Here is a 22,581-nt window from a genome sequence, read left to right as displayed (position 1 = left end):
ACTTAGGCTACAATACTAGCATTCTATATTGCAAAGTGGCTGCTGATCTCAAGCCAGCTCCCTGCTGACGCCCCTGGGAAGGTAGCAGATGATGGCCCAAGTACTTGGACCCCTGGGCCTAGCACCCCATGTGGAAGACTGGGGTGTAGTGCCTGGCTTCTGGTTTTAGCCTGTCCCAACCCCAGTGCTTTTAGCCATTTGGGAATCCCAATCCAGGGGATCTCTCTGTCACTCCATCTTTCAAATAAATAAATAAATACAGCTTTATTTATTTGTGCAATCTTAGCTAGTGATGGCAATCTGTCTTTATTTCACTTACTGATGCCCAAGTCTGAGAATAAAATAGCCAAAGAAGACTAAAAGGCCACACTGTTCCTCTTCCCTCTGTAAAGGCTGCCATGACCAGGGCAGTTTCGTAACCCAGACAAGGCCTTTTCAAACTGTGCTTAGCCTGTTAGCAGCTCTGAAATCAGTTCCGTAGGTTGCAATAGGTACTTTCTCACTTTAATGCAATGGTGTGTCACAGAGAACATTACACAGAGGATGCACTCTTCTGACACTTGGGCCCATGCTTTGATGCGCAGATACAGCCTGATCACCTACAAGTTGTGGTCCTTTCCAAGAAGACAAAGAGGGTGCAGAGAGGACATTGCTGAGGACAGGTCGGCTCAGGGAGGCCATGCGGCAGAGCAGGGAAGCTGCTGGCGGAACATGCCGGACTACCTGTTCTGAGTCCCACACTTCCTGTGCTTCTGTCCTAGGCTCCGACTCCCACACCCCTGGCAGGCTGCAGCTGAGGGCTCAGGGACGCGGGTCCCTCCATCCGCCTGGGACACTGTGATGTGGTTCTAGGCTGCTAGCACTGAGCTGGCACAGAACTGGATATTGTGAGCACATGAGGAGCAAACCATGGATGGGAGACCTCTCTGTGCCTATGCTTCAGATAAAATGAAAACAAATTAAAAAATGCTTTCAAGTCTGCCTTCCAAATGAAAATAAAGCTGATGGCTATGTTGTGGCAGCCCCAACTGGAAAAGAGGAAGAAGTCTCCCCGACATGGGGCTCTGGGTAGATCTTCCATCAGCACGCAGGTCCAGCTCACGGCCCGCTCTGCTGCGTGAGGGGGGACTGGGGCACTGTGCTTCCCCCAGGGCTCTTCCAGTCAGGGGCACCTGGCCTCCCAGGAGAGCCTGTGCAACCTGCTTCTTGAATCCTCCTGCGGGGGTGCATGGGGGCCTGGGAACCTGCATTTCCCACACATGCCCAGGAGGTAACACTGTTGTAACAAACACTGGCATCATCGTTTGAAAAGCCAGGTTCTGCTGGCACTGCAGTGACAGCACACTTCTGCACAGGCCACTGTGCCTCACTTCCCTTCGGCCTAAAATGCAGACAATTGGGGTGACTTCCTCCTGTGGAGGGTGGGAGGCCTGAACCAGCTGGCCCACGCTGGGCCCACCAGGTGTCACTCCCTGGTCTGCACAGACAGCAGCCCACCTTCACTTGACTTGCTCTTCATCAGGAGAACCCCAATGGGCTTGTCTGGATCCGGACGCCCCCTCGGGTCGGGGCTCGGGCTGCGGGAGCGCAGATACTCCCGGCTGCGGCTTCGCTGCCCATCGCACCGTCCATCGGCCTGGGCTCTGCGGCGGTAGCCCCCCGACGGGCTGGAGGCCCGCTCATAGTCCGGGCCGTAGCCCTGCTGGTAGGCCCGCTCGTAGTCACCGCGGCTGCTGTCCCGCGGGGGTCGGAAGTCGTGGTCCAGGCCCCGCTCGAGGCTGCGGCCGCGGCTGCGCTCCGGGGCACGCCCGTAGTCTTCGTCCAGGCCCCGCTCAAGGCTGCGGCCGCGGCTGCGCTCCCGCTCCCGGCTCCGGGCACGCTCGTGCGGGCGTCCTCGCTCCGGGCTGTCCTCCCAGCTCCGGCTGCGCCCGTCGCGACTGTCCGGCCGGCTCCTCTCGCTGTAGCCACTGCGGAAACTTCTGCCGTCCAAGTCGTCCATCGCCTCAAAAGCTCGGTCACCGCGTTCCAGGACGGGGTTGTCCTGCAGTGGAGCCACGGGCACCCTCCGGGGTCTCTTGACCACCTGTTGCCAAAACAAAGGATGGACGCGGGACAGTCACCATTGAGCGTTCAGGAGCTGAGCTCTCGGTTCGTTTTCCTGGTCACTGAGCCTCGGGCTCCTCGTCTACACACAGGGACAGTAAGAACGGCCACGAAGCCGTGAGTCGCGTGCCTTGAATTAAGCTGATAAGAGCAGCACAGGCTGATTGTCCCTGATCCAAACGTTTGCCATCTGCAATGATCCAAAATCAGTGGCTTTCTGAGCACCAACATGCTGCCAGCGTGGGAAGTCCTACATTCAAATTCACCTACCTTCAGGTGCACTAAACATACCATTTAAAATTACAGAAGGTTAACATTTTAAAAGATCTCTGCGCTTCTTTTTTCACTTGAAAATTTTCATAATTCAAAGTTGAAAAAAAACCAAACCATCACATGCCGGGTGCGACCCTGACACTGTCCTTAAACACGCATCTCCCACAGGTCCTGCACCTATGTGGCGAACACGGCTTGCAGTGCAGTCTGGCTCCAGGGCCCAGTGGCACGTGGCTCATGGCTGTGTTTGGCCAGCGTAAGAGTGAATGCCACGAACTGCCAGTGCCTGCTAAGAAATGCCGTCTCCGCGCTCTGTACAGCCTGGCAGCTCTCGCTTGGGCCTCCCAGAGGGCTTTCTGAGTGCAACATCTGGTTTTCTAGTTTCATAGCAGATCACCAATGTTCTCAATCTGACTCTTGGCGGGCAACTGTCAGCCTGGTTCCCCAGGCAGACGTGGGGAAGACAGTACTGGTCTTAACAGGACGAGGAATGGCAGGATCACTTCCATCCATCGCCACATGTGTGACATCACCCTCCCACAGCGTGGGGGCTCCCCAGGCAGTCCCTCGCTGACAGCCCATTAGATGTCAGGAGTGGCTGCCCTCTCTGTCCCAGGCACAGAAGCACAACGCAGCGGAGGCAGGTGGCAGTGGACTCACAATGGCGGCCGTCTTCCCGCTCTTCCTCAGCTGCTGCACGGCGAACGAGTGCAGTACGTCCTCCATGGAGGTCCCGTTGACCATGACCACCCTGTCATTCTCCCTGCAAGCAAGAGGAACACCTGGGCTGCGACACACTCCCACCCACCCGCAGCAGGCCCTAGTGAGGACTCCCACACAGCTGCAACAGCCGCAGCTGAGCCAATCCGAAGCCAAGAGCTTCTTCTGGGTCTCCCGTGTGGATGCAGGGTCCCAAGGACTTGAGCCATCCTCTACTGCTTTCCTGGGACACAGGCAGGAAGCTGGATGGTAAGTGAAGCAACTGGGACCAGAACATGAGCTGCAGATGCTGCTCTGAGGAGCTGTCCTGGGGAACAGCCAGCTCTCCTGGGGCCGCACAGCTGCCACCAGAAACCTGCTGTTTGTCCACTTAGCTCTCCCACTTGCGCACCTTTTGCAGAAGTCCAATCGCCAGAGGCTAGCATCTGGCAGCAATTAAGATGCCAACTGGGCCACGGGCGCTCCATGTGGTGGGGTGTGTGGGACCCAGCCTTGGCCCTACTCGGGACGCAGCTTCCTGCTAAGGGTCCTGCTGAGGGAGCAGCGGGAAACACCCAAGGACTTGGGTTGCTGCCACCGTGCAGGGAACCTGCAAACAGGTCCTGGCTGGGTCTGGCCCAGAGCCAACTGCTGCGGAGCAGCAGAGAGAAGATCTTTCTGTCTCTCTTGCAAATAAACACAAATAAATAATATTCTTAAAAATACAAATAAGATCATTATCCATCAAAGTCTCCTGATTAAAGAATATAAATCAAAACAAATAAGAAGAACTGGAAACAGAAAACATACTCATTTCGAACTTCAGACCTGAAATGGTTCCTAACCATAGGAAAACATTTGAAACCAAATTTCCTAGAGGAACAACTACTTCCAGTTTTTAAAATGTGGATGCTCCAAAGGTGTGGGGGCTATAAAAACACACCGTATCACAGTCTCCATCTCCTCCTGACGACTTTTCAATTTTATAAGGAATCCCGACATCTTGGTTAAAACCTTCCAGAATGCAAGGCAGCCCCGGGGGCTGCCCGGCAGGGGCGGGGCTGTCCGGCTGGGGGCGGGGTTGCCAGGCAGGGGCGGGGCTGTCCAGCGGGGGGCGGGGTTGCCAGCAGGGGCGGGGCTGTCCGGCTGGGGGCGGGGCCAGACACTCACTGCAGTAATCCATCCGCAGGACCACCGGGAAGCACGTCCGAGATGACGATGGAGGTCTCTCCATTCTCAAAGTGGGGGTTGTCTCGGCCTCCAGACACCGCAATTCCAAATCCTCTTTTAGAATCCTGCTCGTTCGGGTTAGGAGAAAAATGGAACATCCTGCCCTAAGTGCCTTCCAGGGTTTATTACACGCACTCCATTCAATATAGGTGGAATTAATAACTAGAGACAGCTCAGGAACACAAGGACCTTGAGAAGCAAATGAGGAAGGGAAAATGGCTCATGGGAAAGAAACAGCCTGGTGCATTCAGAGAAGGCTGGATGGTGCAGGCCGGCGTGGCCACTGTAGCCGGACCGGCTTCTGTCGCCGGGCTCCGTGGACATCACGCTGGCCAAAGCAGCAACAGCTTCAGGAAAACTCACACCTGTGCTGACACTGTTCCTGAAGTATTCCTTGATCCTCAATCTAGCTGAGCTAGGGGTTTCCACTTTAACGCATGGTGAAACATAAGTCAATGGACTTTAAGGATGAAATCGGGACGTAAACTTAGTCCTGAGATCTTGTAGCAATAATACAGCAATAATCCTGCTTCTACATGGTTACAAGTTGGGAATACAGACTGCCTGTAGCCCACCAGCAAACCCAGAAGTTACACCACCCGAATATGCTTCAGCGTCTGAGTTAACCCTGACTTGGCCCAGAAGACAGGGGGACACGGGACTGTGGGTGGACTGTACAACATCTGACAAGATAACAGTCCCCTACTCCAGCTGTTACACTCACATAAACTCACAGCACAGGTAAAGGAATATGTGTTATAAGTAAAACAATACAAGTTATAATGGCTACATCATTGGCTGTCAACAGTATGAATCATTTTTCTTCTTTTTTGTTTGTGTATCTGTTCCATCTGTAAATAACTGAATACATCAAATCTCTAAAATGTCCTATATTGTAGACTTTATCCAAAAATACATAATAGCATTGCAGATACATAGATCTTTGCTAACATGGTATGGACTGGCAGCTAGCACCCACATGTACTACATCCCCCACACTAAGCGATATCAACCAAAACTGCACGTGGGCATAAAATGGCATGGCCCTTGACCCATAAAATCAAGAATGGGTCCATTAACACACAAAACACACGTGGAACTCACCTTCTGAAGGTTCACAGTATACTGTTCCCATACCAGCTCTTCCATGCCTGGGGCCTGTTTTAAACCAAGAAAAAAAATGATTAAAACTGCAAATATCTAAACACTAGATATAAAAGCTTCTTATTCCACATATCTCAATATAAAATTCAGTTCTCACTTTCTTTTTAAAAGATTATTCATTTTTACTGGAAAGTCAGATATACAGAGAGGAGGAGAGACACAGAGGAAGATGATTCACTCTCCAAGTAGCTCTACTACCCAAGTAGCCTCTATGGCTGCAGCAGCGCCGATCTGAAGCCAGGAACCAGGAGCTTCTTCAGGTCTCCCACATGGGTGCAGGGTCCCAATGCTTTGGGCTGCCCTCAACTGCTTTTCCAGGCCACAAGCAGGGAGCTGGATGGAAAGTTGGGCCACTGGGATAAAAACCAGTGCCCATGTGGGATCCCAGCGTGTGCAAGACAAGGACTTTAGCTACTAGGCTATTGCACCAGGCATAGCTCTCACTTTCTATAGGCCAAAAAGAAATGACACTACTTGCTCTCAAACACAACCCCCCTTCAAAGTCATGGCAGCTTAACAATGCCACTAGAAAATTTAGAGATCTCTACTGTGAGAAATGGGTCCTAAAAACCATAAAATGTTAAGGATTTGACCCTTTTATTATCAGCACTCCAAATCACTACCATTCCAAAAATCTCTTTTAGAACATCTAGTTTTGTGAGAAGGTGTTTGGCACAGCTCACTGTAACACCAGCTGGGAGTGCCTGGATTTGGACCACTACTCCACTTTCAACTCCAGCTTCCTGCCATGCACCGTGAGAGCTCCAGGCACCTGGTTCCCGCCACTCACCTGAGACCTGGATTGGCTCTTGGTCAAGCCCGGAACTTTGGCCCAGCTCTGGCTGTTGCAGGAATCTGGAGTTAAAGCAGCAGATAGGAGCTTTCTCTTTTTTTTTGCCTCTTTAAAAATCTAATTTAAAAATTGCTTTGTTATTTTTTTAACCACTCTCCCCTCTTTTGCCTTGTAAAAGGCAATGTGCCAGGCAAGTTTATATCACAGGAAATTCTTGGCCTCACGACAGGGTGTACTCAGCGGGGTGGCTTCCATCACCTGTACTGCCAGGTGTGAAGGGTGAGAAAGACTGTAAAACCAGGGTTTGTTTCCCACAATATTCCAAAGGAGATGTCGGTGAAAACCCTCTGAGTGCTGCTGCCAGGATAACAAAAACAGAATCCTCCGCTTCTTGCAGGCTGCCTTCCACACTTGTCAACCAAGAGACTTTGGAACCAAGAGACCTTGGAACCAAGAGACCTTGGAAAGATTTTCTCAACCCTGGAGCAACAAAACCAACTCAGAATTATTAAAGGCACTCCAGTAACACCCCTGGAGCACTCTTCCCCACATCAGGGTCTCTAATGTGGCATCACGTGACCATCTCTCCTTCCAGGGTGTTCCTGCAGTTTAACATCAAGGAGAGGCCACCTCCCCTACCTTCTCTGAAACCTTCCCCTGTAGCTCAGCCTTCTCACCCTAATCAGAGGCTCAATGGGCACGTATCCCTCTCAAATACCTAAACAGTATTAGAGAAGGAAATTAAAGATAACAAGAGAAATTCAGAAAATCTGGAAAAAAAATCTTTTTTTAAATGGTGAAATTGTATTAAAAATCAAATCCAGATCTCTTTTTAAATAGTGAATATCTAAAACACAAGAACACATTCAGATTACATACATAGTTTTGCTGCATTTATACGTGAAACAATCTTAGAAAACTATCTGGTGGTTCCAGATTTTAAAATTTTTCATCAAATCTGCCATTCTTCTACCGACCCTAACAGGAGAAGGAGACAAATGTCCAGAAACGTGCACAGGAGGCAACAGGACCGCTGACATGAGCAGACATCTGGCTCCCTCTGCTAAGAGATGGGAAAGAAGAGGCGTTCGGCAGGTGGAAAAGACAGGGAAGCCAGCCTGCGGTGGTAAGGCCACAACTGCCCGCTCATTGAGGACTTTATAATCCTTTAGCTTCCACTTCCCTCTGCAGACTCACAGCTGGACACTGCCAGGGTGCTACCATCTGGCACCAGGAGATTAGAATCTCCACAAAGATTTAAAAATAGAACTCACATCACCTCTGGAGTGAAAAAGAAAACAAACGCACTAGGAAAAGGGGGGTGAGCGGTGCAGCCCACACACTGGGAACTGAACACAAGCATCCTCCAAATGTTGACATTTCCAAGCGAGCCTCTCGAACCTCACACACTTGGGCCTGTGCTCACCTCTACTGGAACAGATTTCCAATAACCCAAGACAGGAAATGCTGTCTACTGCCCATTCGTCATTCACTGAATGTGCTCACGGCAACGATTTCTACTACTCAGAGGTTTCGTTTATTTATTTATTTGAGAGTGCAGAGAGGGTTCCCGTCCACTGGTTCTTTACCCAAACAGCCACAGCAGAGGGAGTTGGCGAGCTAGGAGTTGAGCTGGATCTCCTGCGTGGGTGGAAGGAACCCAGCAGTGGAGCCAGCAGCAAGCTATCCCAGGTCAGCGTTAGCAGGAAGCTGGAATGAGGGGCCAGAGCTCAGGACTGAATGTATGACGCAGGCATCTTAACCACTGGGTTAAATAACTGCCTTTCGTGTGACTTACCTCCATGGTGCTGTGCTACAAATTTTTACTGTATTTCTGTTGTTGGTTTTGTTACTTCTCATTTAAGGGAATGTAGAGTGATGGTGTGGTAGAGACTATCATATCCAGCTGTGAAGATACAATGCAGCATGCATCTCTACTTCCAAATCAAAGATGGACTCCAGTGAAACTGTTGGAATGGCTAATCAACGAGATGCTGGACTGTCTGGCATTGTCCGTACCAGCCATGTCAGGACACACTTAAATAACAGACTGATGGACTTATGACTGCTTATCAAGGACTATACTCTTGCAATAATATGGGGAAAATCAGTCAGGGAGTGTGAATTTGGGGAGGGGGTAGGGAAATCACAGAGCCTATGGAATTGTAACATAAAATTAAAAATAAAATAGAAAAATTTTCTAAAAGAAACCTCAAAAAAATAAATAAAATACATCTTTTAAAAAAAAATAACTGCTTCTTCACCAGTTTTGTTAGAGGGAACTCCTGTTCACCTCAGCTGCCCTCGGCTCTGCCAAGCACAATGGAACCAGCTCGCATGGAAACGCTACACTGTGCTTCTCAGCCAGCCATTCTTCCCTAGGATTGAACTGGCAATATCCAAAACAATAAGCCATTCCAATGTGGGCTTATATATCACAGTTTTACAAAATCTGAAAAAAAAAAATCTATTTGGGCCTGGCACAATAGCCTAGTGGCTAAATCCTCACCTTGCATGTGCTGGGATCTCATATGGGTCCTGCTTCATGTCCTGGCTGCTCCACTTCCCATCCAGTTCCCTGCTTGTCGCCTGGGAAAGCAGTGGAGGATGGTCCAAAGCCTTGGGACCCTGCACCCATGTGGGAGACCTGAAGGAAGCTCCTGGCTCCTGGCTTTGGATCGGCTCAGCTCTGGCCATTGCAGCCATTTGAGGAGTGAATCAGCAGATGGAAAATCTCACTCTGTCTCCTTTCTGTAAATCTGCTTTTCAAACAAAAATAAATAAACAAATAAATCTTTAAAAATATATATATAACACTGCACTGCCATAAAAACCAACCAGCTGCAGTCCCATGCAGCGGACTAGAGAAGGGCACATCTCACGTGAATTAAAGCACCTGCTGGAGGCGGCCAGCAGCACGTTTAGAGAGCTGAAGAAGCAAGGAACACTTGACAAGACCATGAACTTAAGACTACTCGACTGAAGCCAACACAAGAGTAAGGGTGCAGATTTCTGCAGAGTAAAAGAACAAAATGTTCTGCCCTCCATGAGACACTTTCAAGTACAAGCAACCACACCAGGCAGATGCCACAGCCAGGCAACAGACTCCCAGAGTTTGGAAAATGACAGCTGTGAAGCACAGTCCCGTGGGCGGCTCTCGTTAACCCACCACTGCACACAGTCCACCACCCGCTGCTGAGCGGTTGGAGTCCAAGCCCAGCCAAGTGTGAGAAGGACTAGCCCCACCCCCTCACCCACAAGAAGCGAGGGGAGCTTGCCCTGCCACTCACATGGTCCTTCGGTCTCCCCCAGTTCTTCACAGCCTGGGTCCATACCCTCTGCAGGACTCGAACAGCCTTCATGGCTGCGGGAAGCCGGAGGCGAGCAGGCCCTACCAGCGCCTACCTCACAGCCATCCCTCCACAGGGTTACATAAGGCAGATACAATAGTGCCCCACATTCGCGGCAAATCCTGCTGTCATCTCACACAGTGCCACATCCAGCCAGCAGGGCCGCCCAGCACACAGCAGAGCTCCATTTTGCGAGGAGAGAAAGCAGCGCAGCTCAGCAGCCCGCTCACAGCCTTCTCCTCCCACCCCTCTCCCACGCCAAAGAACCAGCGCCAGGAAACTTGTCTTGGGCACATGGGATGAGCCCATATCTGATTAGAGGCAACTGGGTACAGTTGGTGCTCGGTGTGTCCTCCACACGCCCAGCCTCTACCGTGGTAGGTTCAATCAAGCACAAATGGAAAATGTTCCCCAAACCAGGTCTGCACTTTCTTCTCGGCATCCTTCCCTCAGCAAGACAGTGCGACAAGGATATATCCAGCTCTGACAGCCCAGTGCATGGTATGAACAATCTAGAGATGCACCCAGAGGATTATGAAAGGCAAGGCTGAGCCGTTCACTAGCCAGGGGCCAGAGCAGGTACAGACCGCAGTTCCCCTGGGAGCCGAGGAGCAAGAGGTCCTGGAACCAGTCACCGATAGGCACTGAGGGTGACTGCAAATACGGCCTTTGAGACCGTGCGAGGGAAACAATGTTTACAGAAGAACCATTCCTGTACCAGTGAACGCCCCGGCCAGCTGGAAACGACTGATGGTATTACAGAGACAATGCTTTCCATTCCCACAGACAACCAGGGAGGGAAGCGTTGGGCAGCGGGTGCAGTTCGGAGCCAACTCATGGACAGGACGACCGCTCAGCAGAGTTCTCTCCTCCCTCTGTAAACTTCACAGATAACAAAACAGGCTCATGTCTGTTTCTTTGTCATGGGGTGGGACAGGAAAGCCAACGGAAGGACTGTGAACAGCTAGGGCAGCCTGCTGGGAGGCCGGCAGCCTGAAAGCTGAGGTTCCGAATCAGACACAAGGTCACGGGCGCTCCTGCTCATTCCAGCTGCCACAGGGTAGGGAGGACACACAACAGGCATGGGATCTGAGAATGTGGTGTGCACTGGGCCAGCTCGAAGCTGCCACTGAGGTCACATGTCTTCAGTATGAGTGGCAGAGGCCCAGTGACAGAGGCACACCCTGCTGCCCACTTCCCAAGGTGCGGACTGGCAGGAAGCTATAATCGGCTGCAGAACGGGGACTCAAATCCCAGGCCCCCACTAGGGAATGCAGGCCACACTCCTGTCCCTCGTTCCACTTCCCATGCACATTCTGTACCTTCACATACCGACATGCCCTTCATGGCACCTGCCCCTGGCTCCACACCAAAGATCGCTGTTTGTGGATGCAACCAGGGATCCCTGGGCGTGATGGCTTCTCCCCAAGTAGTTGGCCAGGGTCCAGTCAACCCAGTTCAGTAACTCCAAGGCTTGATGAGGAGCTGGTACAAAGAAGCGAGTGGGGTCAGAGTTCATTTCTGGTCAGATTTAATTATCTGCACAAAAGTTCTCTAACAGCTGGGCCTCTGGAAACATAGATGTAAAAACAGAGCCTGACGTACATCTTCCTGTCACATACTGTCTGAGGTGCAGTATGCCCACCACCTTTAACACCCCTGAACCTACAGGAGTTCTTTTTGCATACATGAAAATATAAGGTCTGAGAGATGAAGAAGCTTACTCACAGCAAAGCTCCACAGTTAATAGAAAGTTAGTCATAATCAGAGTCTAAATTAGTAAGATGGGAGGCAAAACAAGCAAGCAAAAGTACACACACATACACTCACACCCCACAGATAACTACACCCAAGGTCGTGTTCCAGGGCAGGTGTTATAGGGATGTTTGCATCTCGCCCTGGAGTGCTGGTTCGAGGCCCAGCTCCTCCGCTTCTGATTCAGCTTCCTGTGACAGGAAGACAGCAGGCGATGGCCCTGGTCATCCACAAGTAGACACAGATGGCGCCATGCTGGCTCCAGCCTGGCCCAGCTCCAGCGTTCGCAGGCATGTGGGCAACAGACCAGCCAGGAACGATCTCTTCTGTCTCCCAGTCTCTGTCACTCTGCCTTTCAAATAAACAAAATAGCAACCTCGGGGGTGTAGGGGAGACTTTGATGTTCATACATCTGGTATATTAAACTATAAGATATAACTGAAACCGACTATTCTTTGTAATTACCAAGTAGCCATTAATAAGCTAAAAACAAAGGTGCTAATTGTGGCCACCAAGGCACAACCCTGCCTACTGGGTTGTAAACCTTTCTAAGCCCACAACATCAGAGTCCCACATTAAAATAATGACATGCATGCAAACCACCACCTCACAGCAGGTATGCAGAGGACAATTCTGAACTGCTTTGTTAAAAGGCAGGCTAGAAAAGCAAGCATTAGAGCTAAGTAATGTAAGCAGGGGGCCCTGCTGGACACACAGGTCAACTGTCCCTCCCCACCTAAGGCACCAGCCTGGGAGGAGTTGGGGGGGTAGCACAGAAAAGGGACACATGATGTGGCTGTGTATCAAACAGCCTTATTAATCCCAGGAAGCAGATAGAGGGCGTCTTGGGTCTCAAGAATCGGGGAACAAATGCAGGCTCTTACAGAACATCCCTCTTAGGGGACTCCATCGCCAGCACCCGAGAGCTACTTAGAAATGCTAGGGATTTTGGCCTAGGGGGTTAAGCATCCCATATCTGAGCAAAAGCTAGAGTTTGGGCTGCTCTACTTTAGATCCAGCAACCTGTTAACTCACCCGGGAAGGCAGCAGCAGGTGGCCCGAGTACCTCCCTGGATCGCTGCCTCTAACGTAGACAGGCAGGGTCCCAGGCTCCTGACTTCCGTCTGGCCCACCCCTAGCCACTGGGGTCATCTGGGGAATGAACCAGTGCATGGAAGATCTCCTTCAGTCTCAGCCTTCCCAGTCAATCCCCAACCCACACCTCCCACACCTTCCTTGGCTCTGCTAAAAGCATTTACTTCAACCACGGCCCCCCAAGAACATGATGACCACCCTCGGCTTGGGAAGAGGAGTAGAAATCGGCCTAAGTGTTTGATTCCTGCATGAGGAAGACCTTGAAGAAGTGTCTGGTCCAGCTCCAAGCCATTGCAGCCAATCAGGGACCAGACCTCTGGTCTCGCCTCCCCTCTCTTTGTGACTCTGACTTTCAAATAGATTTTTTTACAGATTGTCTTGACATTCATTTAAAACAACAACAACAACAACAACAACTTTTCCTGCAAGGGGAGAAAAAAACAAAAAGGCTGTGACCATCTTCCCCAGGCCTGTGATTAAAGTTTAGTAAATGACCCTGCAAAAACACTACCCAGCCCCGTAGAGACATGGTAATTGTATAGTTAGCATTCAACTGTAAGATTAAAAAGTGCTTGCTTCCAAGTGCATAGTTAAGGGATCCCAGCTCTGATAGCAGAATCTGCTTGGGCACAGGCCATTGGACCTTAACATGAGCACTGCCCCAACAGAAACCAACAGGGAAAACCAGGTGTTGTCACTTCTCCCCAGGCACCCTGTGTGTGGCAGAGGGGGCGGCAGAGCCAGGGGGCCAGGCACGGGGAAGCTCCATCCAGAAGACCGGCGTGAGCCACTGCCGAGCAGCTGGCCCTCATGTACACACACACCCGCAAGCCTTGTAATGCCCATGACTTCACAAGGGAACAGGAGACAAAACTGAGGCAAGTCAGACCAAGAGAGTCCAGCTCCTCCCAGATACGCTTCCCTTGTGACAAAGTCATAAAATTCCCAGAAGCTGAAGACAGCCTCACTTCCAAACAGACAGGGAGTTCATTCTTCCATCATGGATGCCATTTTAAAAGCTTTACCATTTTTATTTGCAAGGTAGATTCTTACAGAGAGAGGGGCCTTTCATCAGCGGTTCACGCATAGCCTCAAGAGCTGGCGCTGAGCCGATTCAAAGCCAGGAGCCAGGAGCTTCTTCCCAGTTTCCTACTTTGGTGCGGGAGCCCAAGGCCTTGGGTCAACCTCTGTTGCTTTTTCAGGCCATAAGCAGGGAGCCGGATCAGAAGTAGAGCAGCCGGACTTGAACTAGCATGTGGGATGCTGGCACATGCTGCAGGAGGAAGATTAGCTCGCTATGTTACCACACCGACCCCAAGGAGGTCATTTTTATGTAAACTGATTTGCATGAGCAGTCCTGGTATGGCTTCCCTTCATGAAGAACATGAGATATTTCAGAAACTGTTTTTTAAAATTTTTTATTTTAAATTACCAAGCTCCTCTCAAAAAATCCATGCTTGACTAACAAGAAATTGTATGTGATTTTTAATAATTTTAATAATTTAGAGAGACATATTTCAAACATCCCATAAGTACAGTCTCAAGACTACCCCACTTCCCTCATTCCCGGGCACCAGCATTTCCCTTTAGGCAACCAGAAAAGAACACTGCCCAAGCAGTGAACACTCCACTAGGTGGCACAGTGACGCAGAAACAGGCGGGCAATTTGCCTTTTCCCTCCAAACCGCAATTTTCAAAACACAGAGATCAGAAAAGGGACTTTTCTTCCTTTTCTCCCCTTCGGTTTTTCCAGGGCCGAGCAGAAAATTGGGCTTTTCAGGTTTCATTCTTTAGTGTCAATGCAAACTGTTCATTAACATACCAGACACTCAAGTCTTAAGGAGTTAAGGCAACTGAGGCCATCTAAGGCTGGGACACAGCGCTCTACTGGCTGCTGGACCTAACTGTACAGACATTTAGCAGCGGCAGCTTTGAGGAGGGGTCAACGAGAGAACAGTTATTTCTAACTGGAAGCCGAAGACTTGAGGAAAACATCCTGTCACCTAAGAACAAACATTCCTAAAGTTCTAGGACAGAAATATGATCTTACCTGGTTGTACCTAGAATCGGCTTCCCAACAAGGTCATGTCTAACCCATCCAAGAATCTGTAATGAACGCACAGAGATCTGACTTGGGCCACGTCACTGAACAACATGGAAATGTTGGCCCAAGTCAAGGCCCCCCGGCATGAGAAAGACCTGGTCACTTCGAGTGACAACATCTAAACTCCTAGGACTCAACAGAACACCTTTCCCTTCTCTTTATTTGTCACTCTTACAGGAAATAGAGCCTGGCAGTGTTAAGAGAGATCCTGTAGGTTTGGAATTAGTGAAATAGATGGTGGCTCAGATCCCCTCCCTCCCACACAAGCTGTGGTGCCAGGCGGCACAGGGTCACCACCTATTCCAGCTGCTAGGCAGAGCTCGGTAAGACCCACACCAAAGGCCTGAGGTGAGCGCAGCCCTGGGGGACCCTTTCACAGCCTCACTGCAGCAAAGCAAAGCAACAGGGAGCCTACATCAAAGACCAAAACACACCTCATGTGCTCTGGACATCTGATGAGGCGTTCCACTGAAATTCTGGAAACTCACCCCCCATGACATTCGTAAAACTCAAGGTGCAGCCAGAGAACTATTCCACAAGCAAGCTCTGTTAATGCGCATCTTAGATTCACTGCTCCACTGCAGGTCTGGGGGTGGGGAGTGCAGTAACAAGGGGAGAGGACCACATGTATCCTACTGCCTTAGAGATGTACCTTCTCCTTTCTCGTTGCTTCACCTCCCCTCCATGTGCAGCCTAGGGATACAAACAGCCAGGCCTGCCGCTCTCAGGGGCTCACAGGAGAATCCCTGTCTTAATACTAACACTAAGCCCGCATACAACTGCAGGCAGCATCCGGGTTATGGGGACCCTGCTGAACATACGGCACTTCTGAAAGAACAAACAAGTGCACTGAAATATAGACTCATTTAGGACACTATAGTTCGCCGTAATCCAGTATTCATTTCAATTAATTTCTTCTCAGTCAAAATGCTTTTATGTCACCATGGTCGTTGAAACACAGTGCTCTACTCCTGCAGCTGAGAGCACTCACACTGCCCATACTTCCACATCGGAACAGGTGAGTGAAGGAGAGACAGAAATGACAGCCACATAAATCCTAACCCTACACACAGAAGTCTGGACAGCGAGTCTGTTAACCATCTGCAGTGACAGCTTAGGGCTGTTTTTTTAGGACAACACCTTACTGAGATAAAAGCCAATCGGGTCAGCTTTTATGTTTGGTCACCCAATCACATTCAAAGGTAACTCAGTAACAAGGCAAGCGTGCTTGGAACTTACCGCCAAGCTAGGGAAGACAGCTGTATTTCCCTCCACAAAGTCCTGTGTACACCCCTGCACTCTCACTGTATTCGCCGAAAGAGATCCTAGTGTGGTGCACACTGAATGCTAACATTTTCACCATGGTGGTAACAAGAAACAAAAACAATGCCATGCCATGTTTTCTGGACAAAGCAAATGACTAAAGCCGTACTTAGAAACCAGCAGTGTCTAAGCCAGCTTTAAGTTTTAACCCAGTTCTATTTCCCCCTTTTTTCAGCAGGAAATCACACAGAGAAACCTGTCTTGTCAGGGAGAGTGATTAATTCCCAGCAGAAAGCAGAACCCAGTACAGAGAGGCAGCCACAATCCCTGCTACCTTCCTCATGTCCCTGGCATGGTGGGCTATCCATTGAGGCAGGAGCTTGACTTTTGACAATTATAAAGAACCACACAGCCTGTAACTTACCCAAACACACCCAGCATCCCCACAGGGGCCTTTTTCAAGCTGTCACTCTACCAACTGCAAAACTTATGAACATCTACATCACAGGCATACGTAACAGGAGGCTTTCAAAAAGTTCCAGAAGATGCACATATTTTTACTTCATTTTGCTATGAACTTTTGAGTGTGTGTTGTGAATGTGCAAATATATTTAAAACCGAGCGTCTTTGCTGAAGGAATGAGCTAGGTCAATGGGGAGGAAAAGTCTCTCCCTGCTCCAGTTTCTCTCAACAGTGAAACCCTTTGTCCATCGTTTCAGTCATGGCAAACTACTTGGGCACCCATTGTTAGTCCTGGCCGACTCAAAGTCTGGAGAAAAAGAGATGATAACACAGGATCCTGTCAATATATTTCTACCCCCCTCAACTTTCAGCAAGCTCCGCAAACAACAAGCTCACTCTAGCATTATTTCAGGCCATGCATACCTTCACACTTAAAATATTTGTGCTCCTTATTGCTTCAGATCTCTCTGCAAGGAAACTTTAAATAGCTATCTAATGGTACAAATACTAGCCTAAAATGCTTATCAACATATAACTTGGCCACTCTGATTCTAGGCAGCCACCTTAAACCAGTCACAGAATGTCCCTGTAAAAAAAGTAAAATAGGTCAGGATTACAGGGGAAATTGTTTGAATGAGAGTTCTTTCCCACGTGACATCATTAGAGAGAATACTGCCACAGAGGGTTCAGGAAATTCAAATGTCTTAGAGCTGGTGTTGTGGTGTTAACAGGTGAAGGCATCGCTGGTATTCCTTCTGAGCGCTGCCTTGAGTCCTGGCAGCTCTGCTCCTGATCCAGCTTCCTGCTAATGCTCTTGGGAAAACAGCAGAAGGTGGACCAAGTTCTTAAGCCACTTGCCGGTGACATGAGAAGCCAGAATGTAATTTCAAATGCTTACGGGTGTGAAAATGACATTCCCAAGCTTAGCTCTAAGTGTTCAAGTACCCAGAAGTGCAGAATAGTATATGCAGAAACTGAGGCTGCTATGGAGAAACAAGCCTTAATGGTTAGGTTCTTCCATTACATCATGGAGAGCCAATTCTGAACACACCAGTTGGACAGCTAGAGTGTCAGCACTCAGGACAACATTAAAATACACATCTGTACTCCCCACATGCCTGAGCATAACCCTAACCCTAACCACTTCTCCTGTCCTGGCTCTCGGCTTCTGTTCCTACAGTGGCCGGAGTGCCCACGGAGTGCTCACCAGTGAGGCACATGTGCAGGACACCACTGCTCTTTGTTGGCACAGACCTGCTGGGCCAACAATGTGGAAGGGTTTGCCCAGCCAGCTTCTCCTTTTGGCTCCTCCAGCCTCCCTCTGTCCTGGGACGCACTGAGCACGCTGCGCTGCGGCTCTCCCTTCCCGACACGGTGAGGGCCAGCACGCTGCGCTGCGGCTCTCCCTTCCTAACACGGTGAGGGCCAGCACGCTGCGCTGCGGCTCTCCCTTCCTAACACGGTGAGGACCAGCACGCTGCACTGCGGCTCTTCCTTCCCGACACACACAGTGCGGGCGCATGTTTTTGCTGCTGAGCCAGACTGATGGGGAATGAAGTAAACCACTGAAGGTCAAACCAGCAAGTTGAAAAACCAAAGAAGCCTCACTCAGGTCTGTCCACCTGTAACTGCAGGGTTTCGGAATATAAGCAAAACACATTAACCACCACGACGCAGGAACTCCACTCAGGCACTTACACAAGAGATGCGCGTGTGCACGCCCACATTACGCCAAGGCTGAGCTCTCCTCGCCATTTTATTCACAATGAAAAACAAAAAACCTTACATAACAACCCAAATATCTGTATATTCATCAACAGAACAGCAACAAGGTATCATGATAAAAACAGGATACCCCTCAGCAATGGGCCCGGGGCTGTGGCCTAGCAGCTTAAGTCCTCGCCTTGAACGCTCCGGGATCCCATATGGTTCCCGGTTCTAATCCCGGCAGCTCCACTTCCCATCCAGCTCCCTGCTTGTGGCCTGGGAAAGCAGTCGAGGACGGCCCAAGGCTTTGGGACTCTGCACCCGTGTGGGAGACCCAGAAGAGGTTCCAGGTTCCTGGCTTCAAATCGGCACAGCACCGGCCGTTGTGCTCACTTGGGGAGCGAATCATCGGATGGAAGATCTTCCTCTCTGTATATCTGGCTTTGTAATAAAAATAAAATAAATAAATCTTAAAAAAAAAGATACCCCTCAGCAACAAAACCACACGGATGACTTCATGGAGGTTAGGTCAAACGAAAGAAGCCAAGCACAAAACGCTAACTTTATTTATAGGGGTCCTCTTAAGGTCAAGCCAAACTTTTCCAGATTGAGAAAAGTCAGCAGAGAGGTTCCCCGGCAGGAGGGAGTGCAAGAGAGAGCCTCCTAGGAAGATGGAGCACTCTGACTTTTAATGTAGGTGACAATCACACATGCTTGAAGCACATTCATCAAAAGCTCACCCAGCAGTGGCGTAACACCGTGAATATACTAACACTGCAAATTACATTACAATGGCCAAGGGGGCAGAGTCAATATTGTCTCTATTGCACCACAACTTTGAAATATTCAACAAGTTTTGTAGTTGAGATCTGTTATGTGTTTCACTATTACAAATGGTGCTTTAATAAGCCCTCCACGCCATACACACACACACACAAACACCTTCACTTCTAGTAAGCAGGCTTGGAGAATAGGCTTGGTTGGCATCCTTGTTCCTACCAGCAAGTTTTCTGTAAGCAAACACTGCAGCACATGGTGTCAGACTGTTCTCTGGTGAACTGGGCCTACCTTTTCCACTTCTTCCTGATTCTTCAGGGCCCAGGGTCAGCTGCAAACTGTGCACTTAGGCAGCATAAGTAGACTAAATAATTCTCCCTGGATTTTGATAAAGAGTCAGTCATATTCAGACCTTGCTAGGAAGGTGGCCACCAATATTTAAAATCAACTCAGGGCCTTTTCATTTCCCTGTGTCGCCACTGGCCTGTTTTTAGCCTCTAACAATAACACAAGTGTTCCCAGCTCCATTTCTGGAAAATCTCAATGGGTGTTGAAGATGCCACAAATCTCTCTCCTCTCTTAAAACTCACGCAGATGCTGACCAGAACAGCTCGAGGAAGGCAAAGGCTGCCTGAGTTACACTGACACTTGCAGATGATGGTGGGGGCTCTGAAACCGTCAGGGAGCAGGGAGCGTCTGCAGCAGCCACTGCAGACCCACCCTCAGCCAGCTGGTGAAGAAAATGTGTGTACACGTTCAGGCCTGACTCCCCTTCCAGGCTCATGACATCATGGTCCCTGCAACGGCCTGCCCAGCTGTGTGGCCCCTGGGGTCCAGTGGGGTGTGGAGAGGCATGCAGCTTCCACTGGGAAGAGTAGGAGGCAAGAAGACGCACACGATTTTCAAAGCACTCTGCAAGGAGGTGCGGTCTGACTTGGGCTGGGGAGCAAGGAAAAGAAGCCGGCCAGCGCTGTGCTGTGCATTATTTAAGCTGCAATTGAATAATAGATCATCCCACTGCCTCAGTAGCAGAACATCCCAGTGGGCTTGTTTCTCTAAAACACCTTTCACAGAGAATCTATCAGATCACTCTAAGAAAAACTGAAAAGGAGGAAAACAGACTGAAATAGGTAAGGGCGCCTAGAACAGTGGATGTAGTCAGGGATCTCATCAACCTGCACACAGGTCATCCAAAAACACAGAAACACAGAAACACCAGCCCTAACTACTCCCCTCTCCAAAAACACAGACACACCAGCCCTAACTACTCCCCTCTCCCAGAAACACCAGCCCTAACTACTCCCCTCTCCCAGAAACACAGACACACCAGCCCTAACTACTCCCCTCTCCCAGAAACACAGAAACACCAGCCCTAACTACTCCCCTCTCCTCAAAACACAGAAACACCAGCTCTAACTACTCCCCTCTCCCAGAAACACTCTGAGGACCAGAGTCAAGTGCGAGGCTTAGCCAAGGTCCCTGCTGCTGCTCACATTTCCTGTATGTCACTATAAAAACGTCTTGGGTGTCGTTCTATAATAACTGTTGTAGGATTCTTCTTGTACTCACGAGCTATCATCACTTTATAAATGTCAGGAATCCACTCTTAAATTCTCGGGCAGTCTCTGATTCATACTAGCTTAAGCAAGAAGCCTTCCCCAGATCAAGTCAACTCAATGTAATAAATGTTTCGTGGATGTGCTCAGTGCCCTGCCAGTTTCTGGGGTTACGAAAACGACCCAGGCCAGGGTGGGGCTGTGCGCTGATGGGAAGTGCATGTAGTGGAGGTGATAAGGGCTAGAATAAACAGCAACAAGTCACGCGGGCCAATCCCAGAGCAGAAGGGTCAGGGAGAAACCCGGCTTCCACAACTGATCTCACCGGGAAGTTCCTTCTCTATGATTCACCTTTTCAAAAGCAGAGATGTTTGGTTTTACTAACCATTCCCTTTAAGTACTGCCAGATATATTTAGAAGTTATACATGACATATACACTGTCAACTCTTCCTCCAATAGAGCCCCACCCACACAGGTAGTCCAGTGTGCCCTGCTGTACAGGGGTACTTGAAAATGCTCATGGAAATACGGAATTAAAAGATAAGTTGAGTTTGATGCAAAATAATTCTTGAAATCTACCCACAGTTTCGTCATAATACATAGTTTCCATGACCTCTCACATAAGGTGTAAAAGAAACACGACCTAAGGGTGTGTGGTTAGGCTAGAGGTTAAGCCACCTGCAGCCCATATCAGAGTGCCTAGGTAGGTACCCAGCTCTTGACAACAACTCCCTGCTACAACACGCCCAGGGAGGCACAGGGATGGCTCCAGTCCCCGGATGCTGCTCCCAGCTCACTCTGACCCAACCCTGGCTGTCTTTGGGCACTGGGAAATAAATCAGAACTAGAGTTTGCCCTCTATTTTTGTCTTTGTCTCTCTCCCTCAAATAAATAAAAGCAATACAAGCAATTGGAACAGTTAAATTACTACTATGGAAATAAATGACTATCAGTGATAGGAAACAAACCGCTATATCTGAAACATTCTTTCTTCCTTGAAAGAACAAAGATCCTGGAAACCACATGTCCTACAAGAGTTAATTAATATCTGCTTATCATTACTAAGAAGCATTATTTCCCTGTTTCCCTTCAACTGTAGATACAATCTTTAAGTAGTTACAAAGTAGTTCTGACCCCAAAGCTTTTCTTCAATACAGTGGCAAAGATATTAACAGGATCTTAATCACTATCTATCCATTACAGCCCATTGTTATTCATCAAGAATAATTACCCCAACAATCCACTCCCAAAATGGATTATACACGTTCTCTACAAAGTCGTATGTTTAGTCCTACAGTTACACAGTATCTACAAGAGGAGGCATGTTTCAGCTTCTAAAAATACTGCCACCTGTTTCCTTCCAACATCTTACACATAGCTTATACTGCTGATTACAGTCTGTACTAATCACCATGAATTTATTCCTCTGTCCGTGTTCACACAGCACGTAGGTAAAAGTAAACATCTACATTTAAAGACGCAGCATAAAGTCTCTGCCACAATCAATGATATGACTTGGAAGTTTAGGTCAGTACAGTTTCCTAAAACACAGATATTTGGTCCAAAGAGGATCTAACAAAACTATGCTTCCACCACCACTTCTGTGGTTGGAGAAAGAGAAACAGAAATAGATCTGACAATCCAAGAATACTCCATTAGGCTAAGTATTAGTCTGAGAGTTAACGTAAGACTTGTCTGTGTCAAATACTTTCCTCTGGTCTGCAGTGGTTCTGAAGAGCTGCACTAGGAGTTCAAGGTTAAATACCTGATTTATCTGTGACTATCTGGCAGATATTCAAAAAAACACCAAGACTGATTTAAAAGGACTAAAGTACAGGTTACTAATTGAAGGGTTAGGATTTCTCATAAACTGTGTGTGCACACACATAATTAGAGATTCTAGTGACCAAAACAGTGTTCTCTAGTCTTGTACTCACAGACTACGAGCATGTATCTCAACTGCTCATCTTCCAGAGTCAAAGTCTGCTTTCCTGTGTTCTATCTGCAGTTCTCAGGACAGATCAGGCTAGAGCCTCCATTACAGACCAATAAAAGCTTCATCCCCACAACCCTCATGCCCCGCGGGAAACCTGCCAAAAAGTCCAGTGTGAGATCACTGTGTGACACAGTGGATTACATCACCACTTGGGATGCCTGCATCACATGTTGGGGTGTCTCTTCCAGTTCCAGCTACTCCGCCTCAGACCCAGCCTCCTAATAGCTTGGGAAGACAGTAAAGGATGCCCTAA

At 49.1% G+C, this 22,581-nt stretch overlaps 1 protein-coding gene across 4 annotated transcripts in view; it reads right to left on the bottom strand.

Moving 5' to 3' along the window:
- The window catches only part of TJP2 (tight junction protein 2), a 99,959-nt gene that overhangs the window by 29,109 nt on the left and 48,269 nt on the right, over positions 1–22,581 (bottom strand). For 2 of the 4 annotated variants that reach the window (XM_058657413.1, XM_058657411.1), the window contains 4 exons: positions 5,410–5,463; positions 4,246–4,370; positions 3,037–3,139; positions 1,498–2,083 (listed from right to left, as the gene is read on the bottom strand). In XM_058657413.1, the coding sequence (XP_058513396.1) occupies positions 1,498–2,083; positions 3,037–3,139; positions 4,246–4,370; positions 5,410–5,454 (859 nt within the window). In that variant the 5' untranslated portion in view covers positions 5,455–5,463. Of the gene's footprint in view, positions 1–1,497; positions 2,084–3,036; positions 3,140–4,245; positions 4,371–5,409; positions 5,464–9,552; positions 9,849–22,581 lie in introns of those variants that run through there. The other 2 variants (XM_058657412.1, XM_058657410.1) reach the window with 2 other exon arrangements.

The sequence above is a fragment of the Ochotona princeps genome, chromosome 31, assembly GCF_030435755.1.
Source record: "Ochotona princeps isolate mOchPri1 chromosome 31, mOchPri1.hap1, whole genome shotgun sequence".
In the NCBI taxonomy this organism is placed as follows: Eukaryota; Metazoa; Chordata; class Mammalia; order Lagomorpha; family Ochotonidae; genus Ochotona; species Ochotona princeps.
The sequence above is the reverse complement of the archived record's forward strand: the minus strand, read 5'-3'. Positions and strand labels throughout refer to the sequence as shown.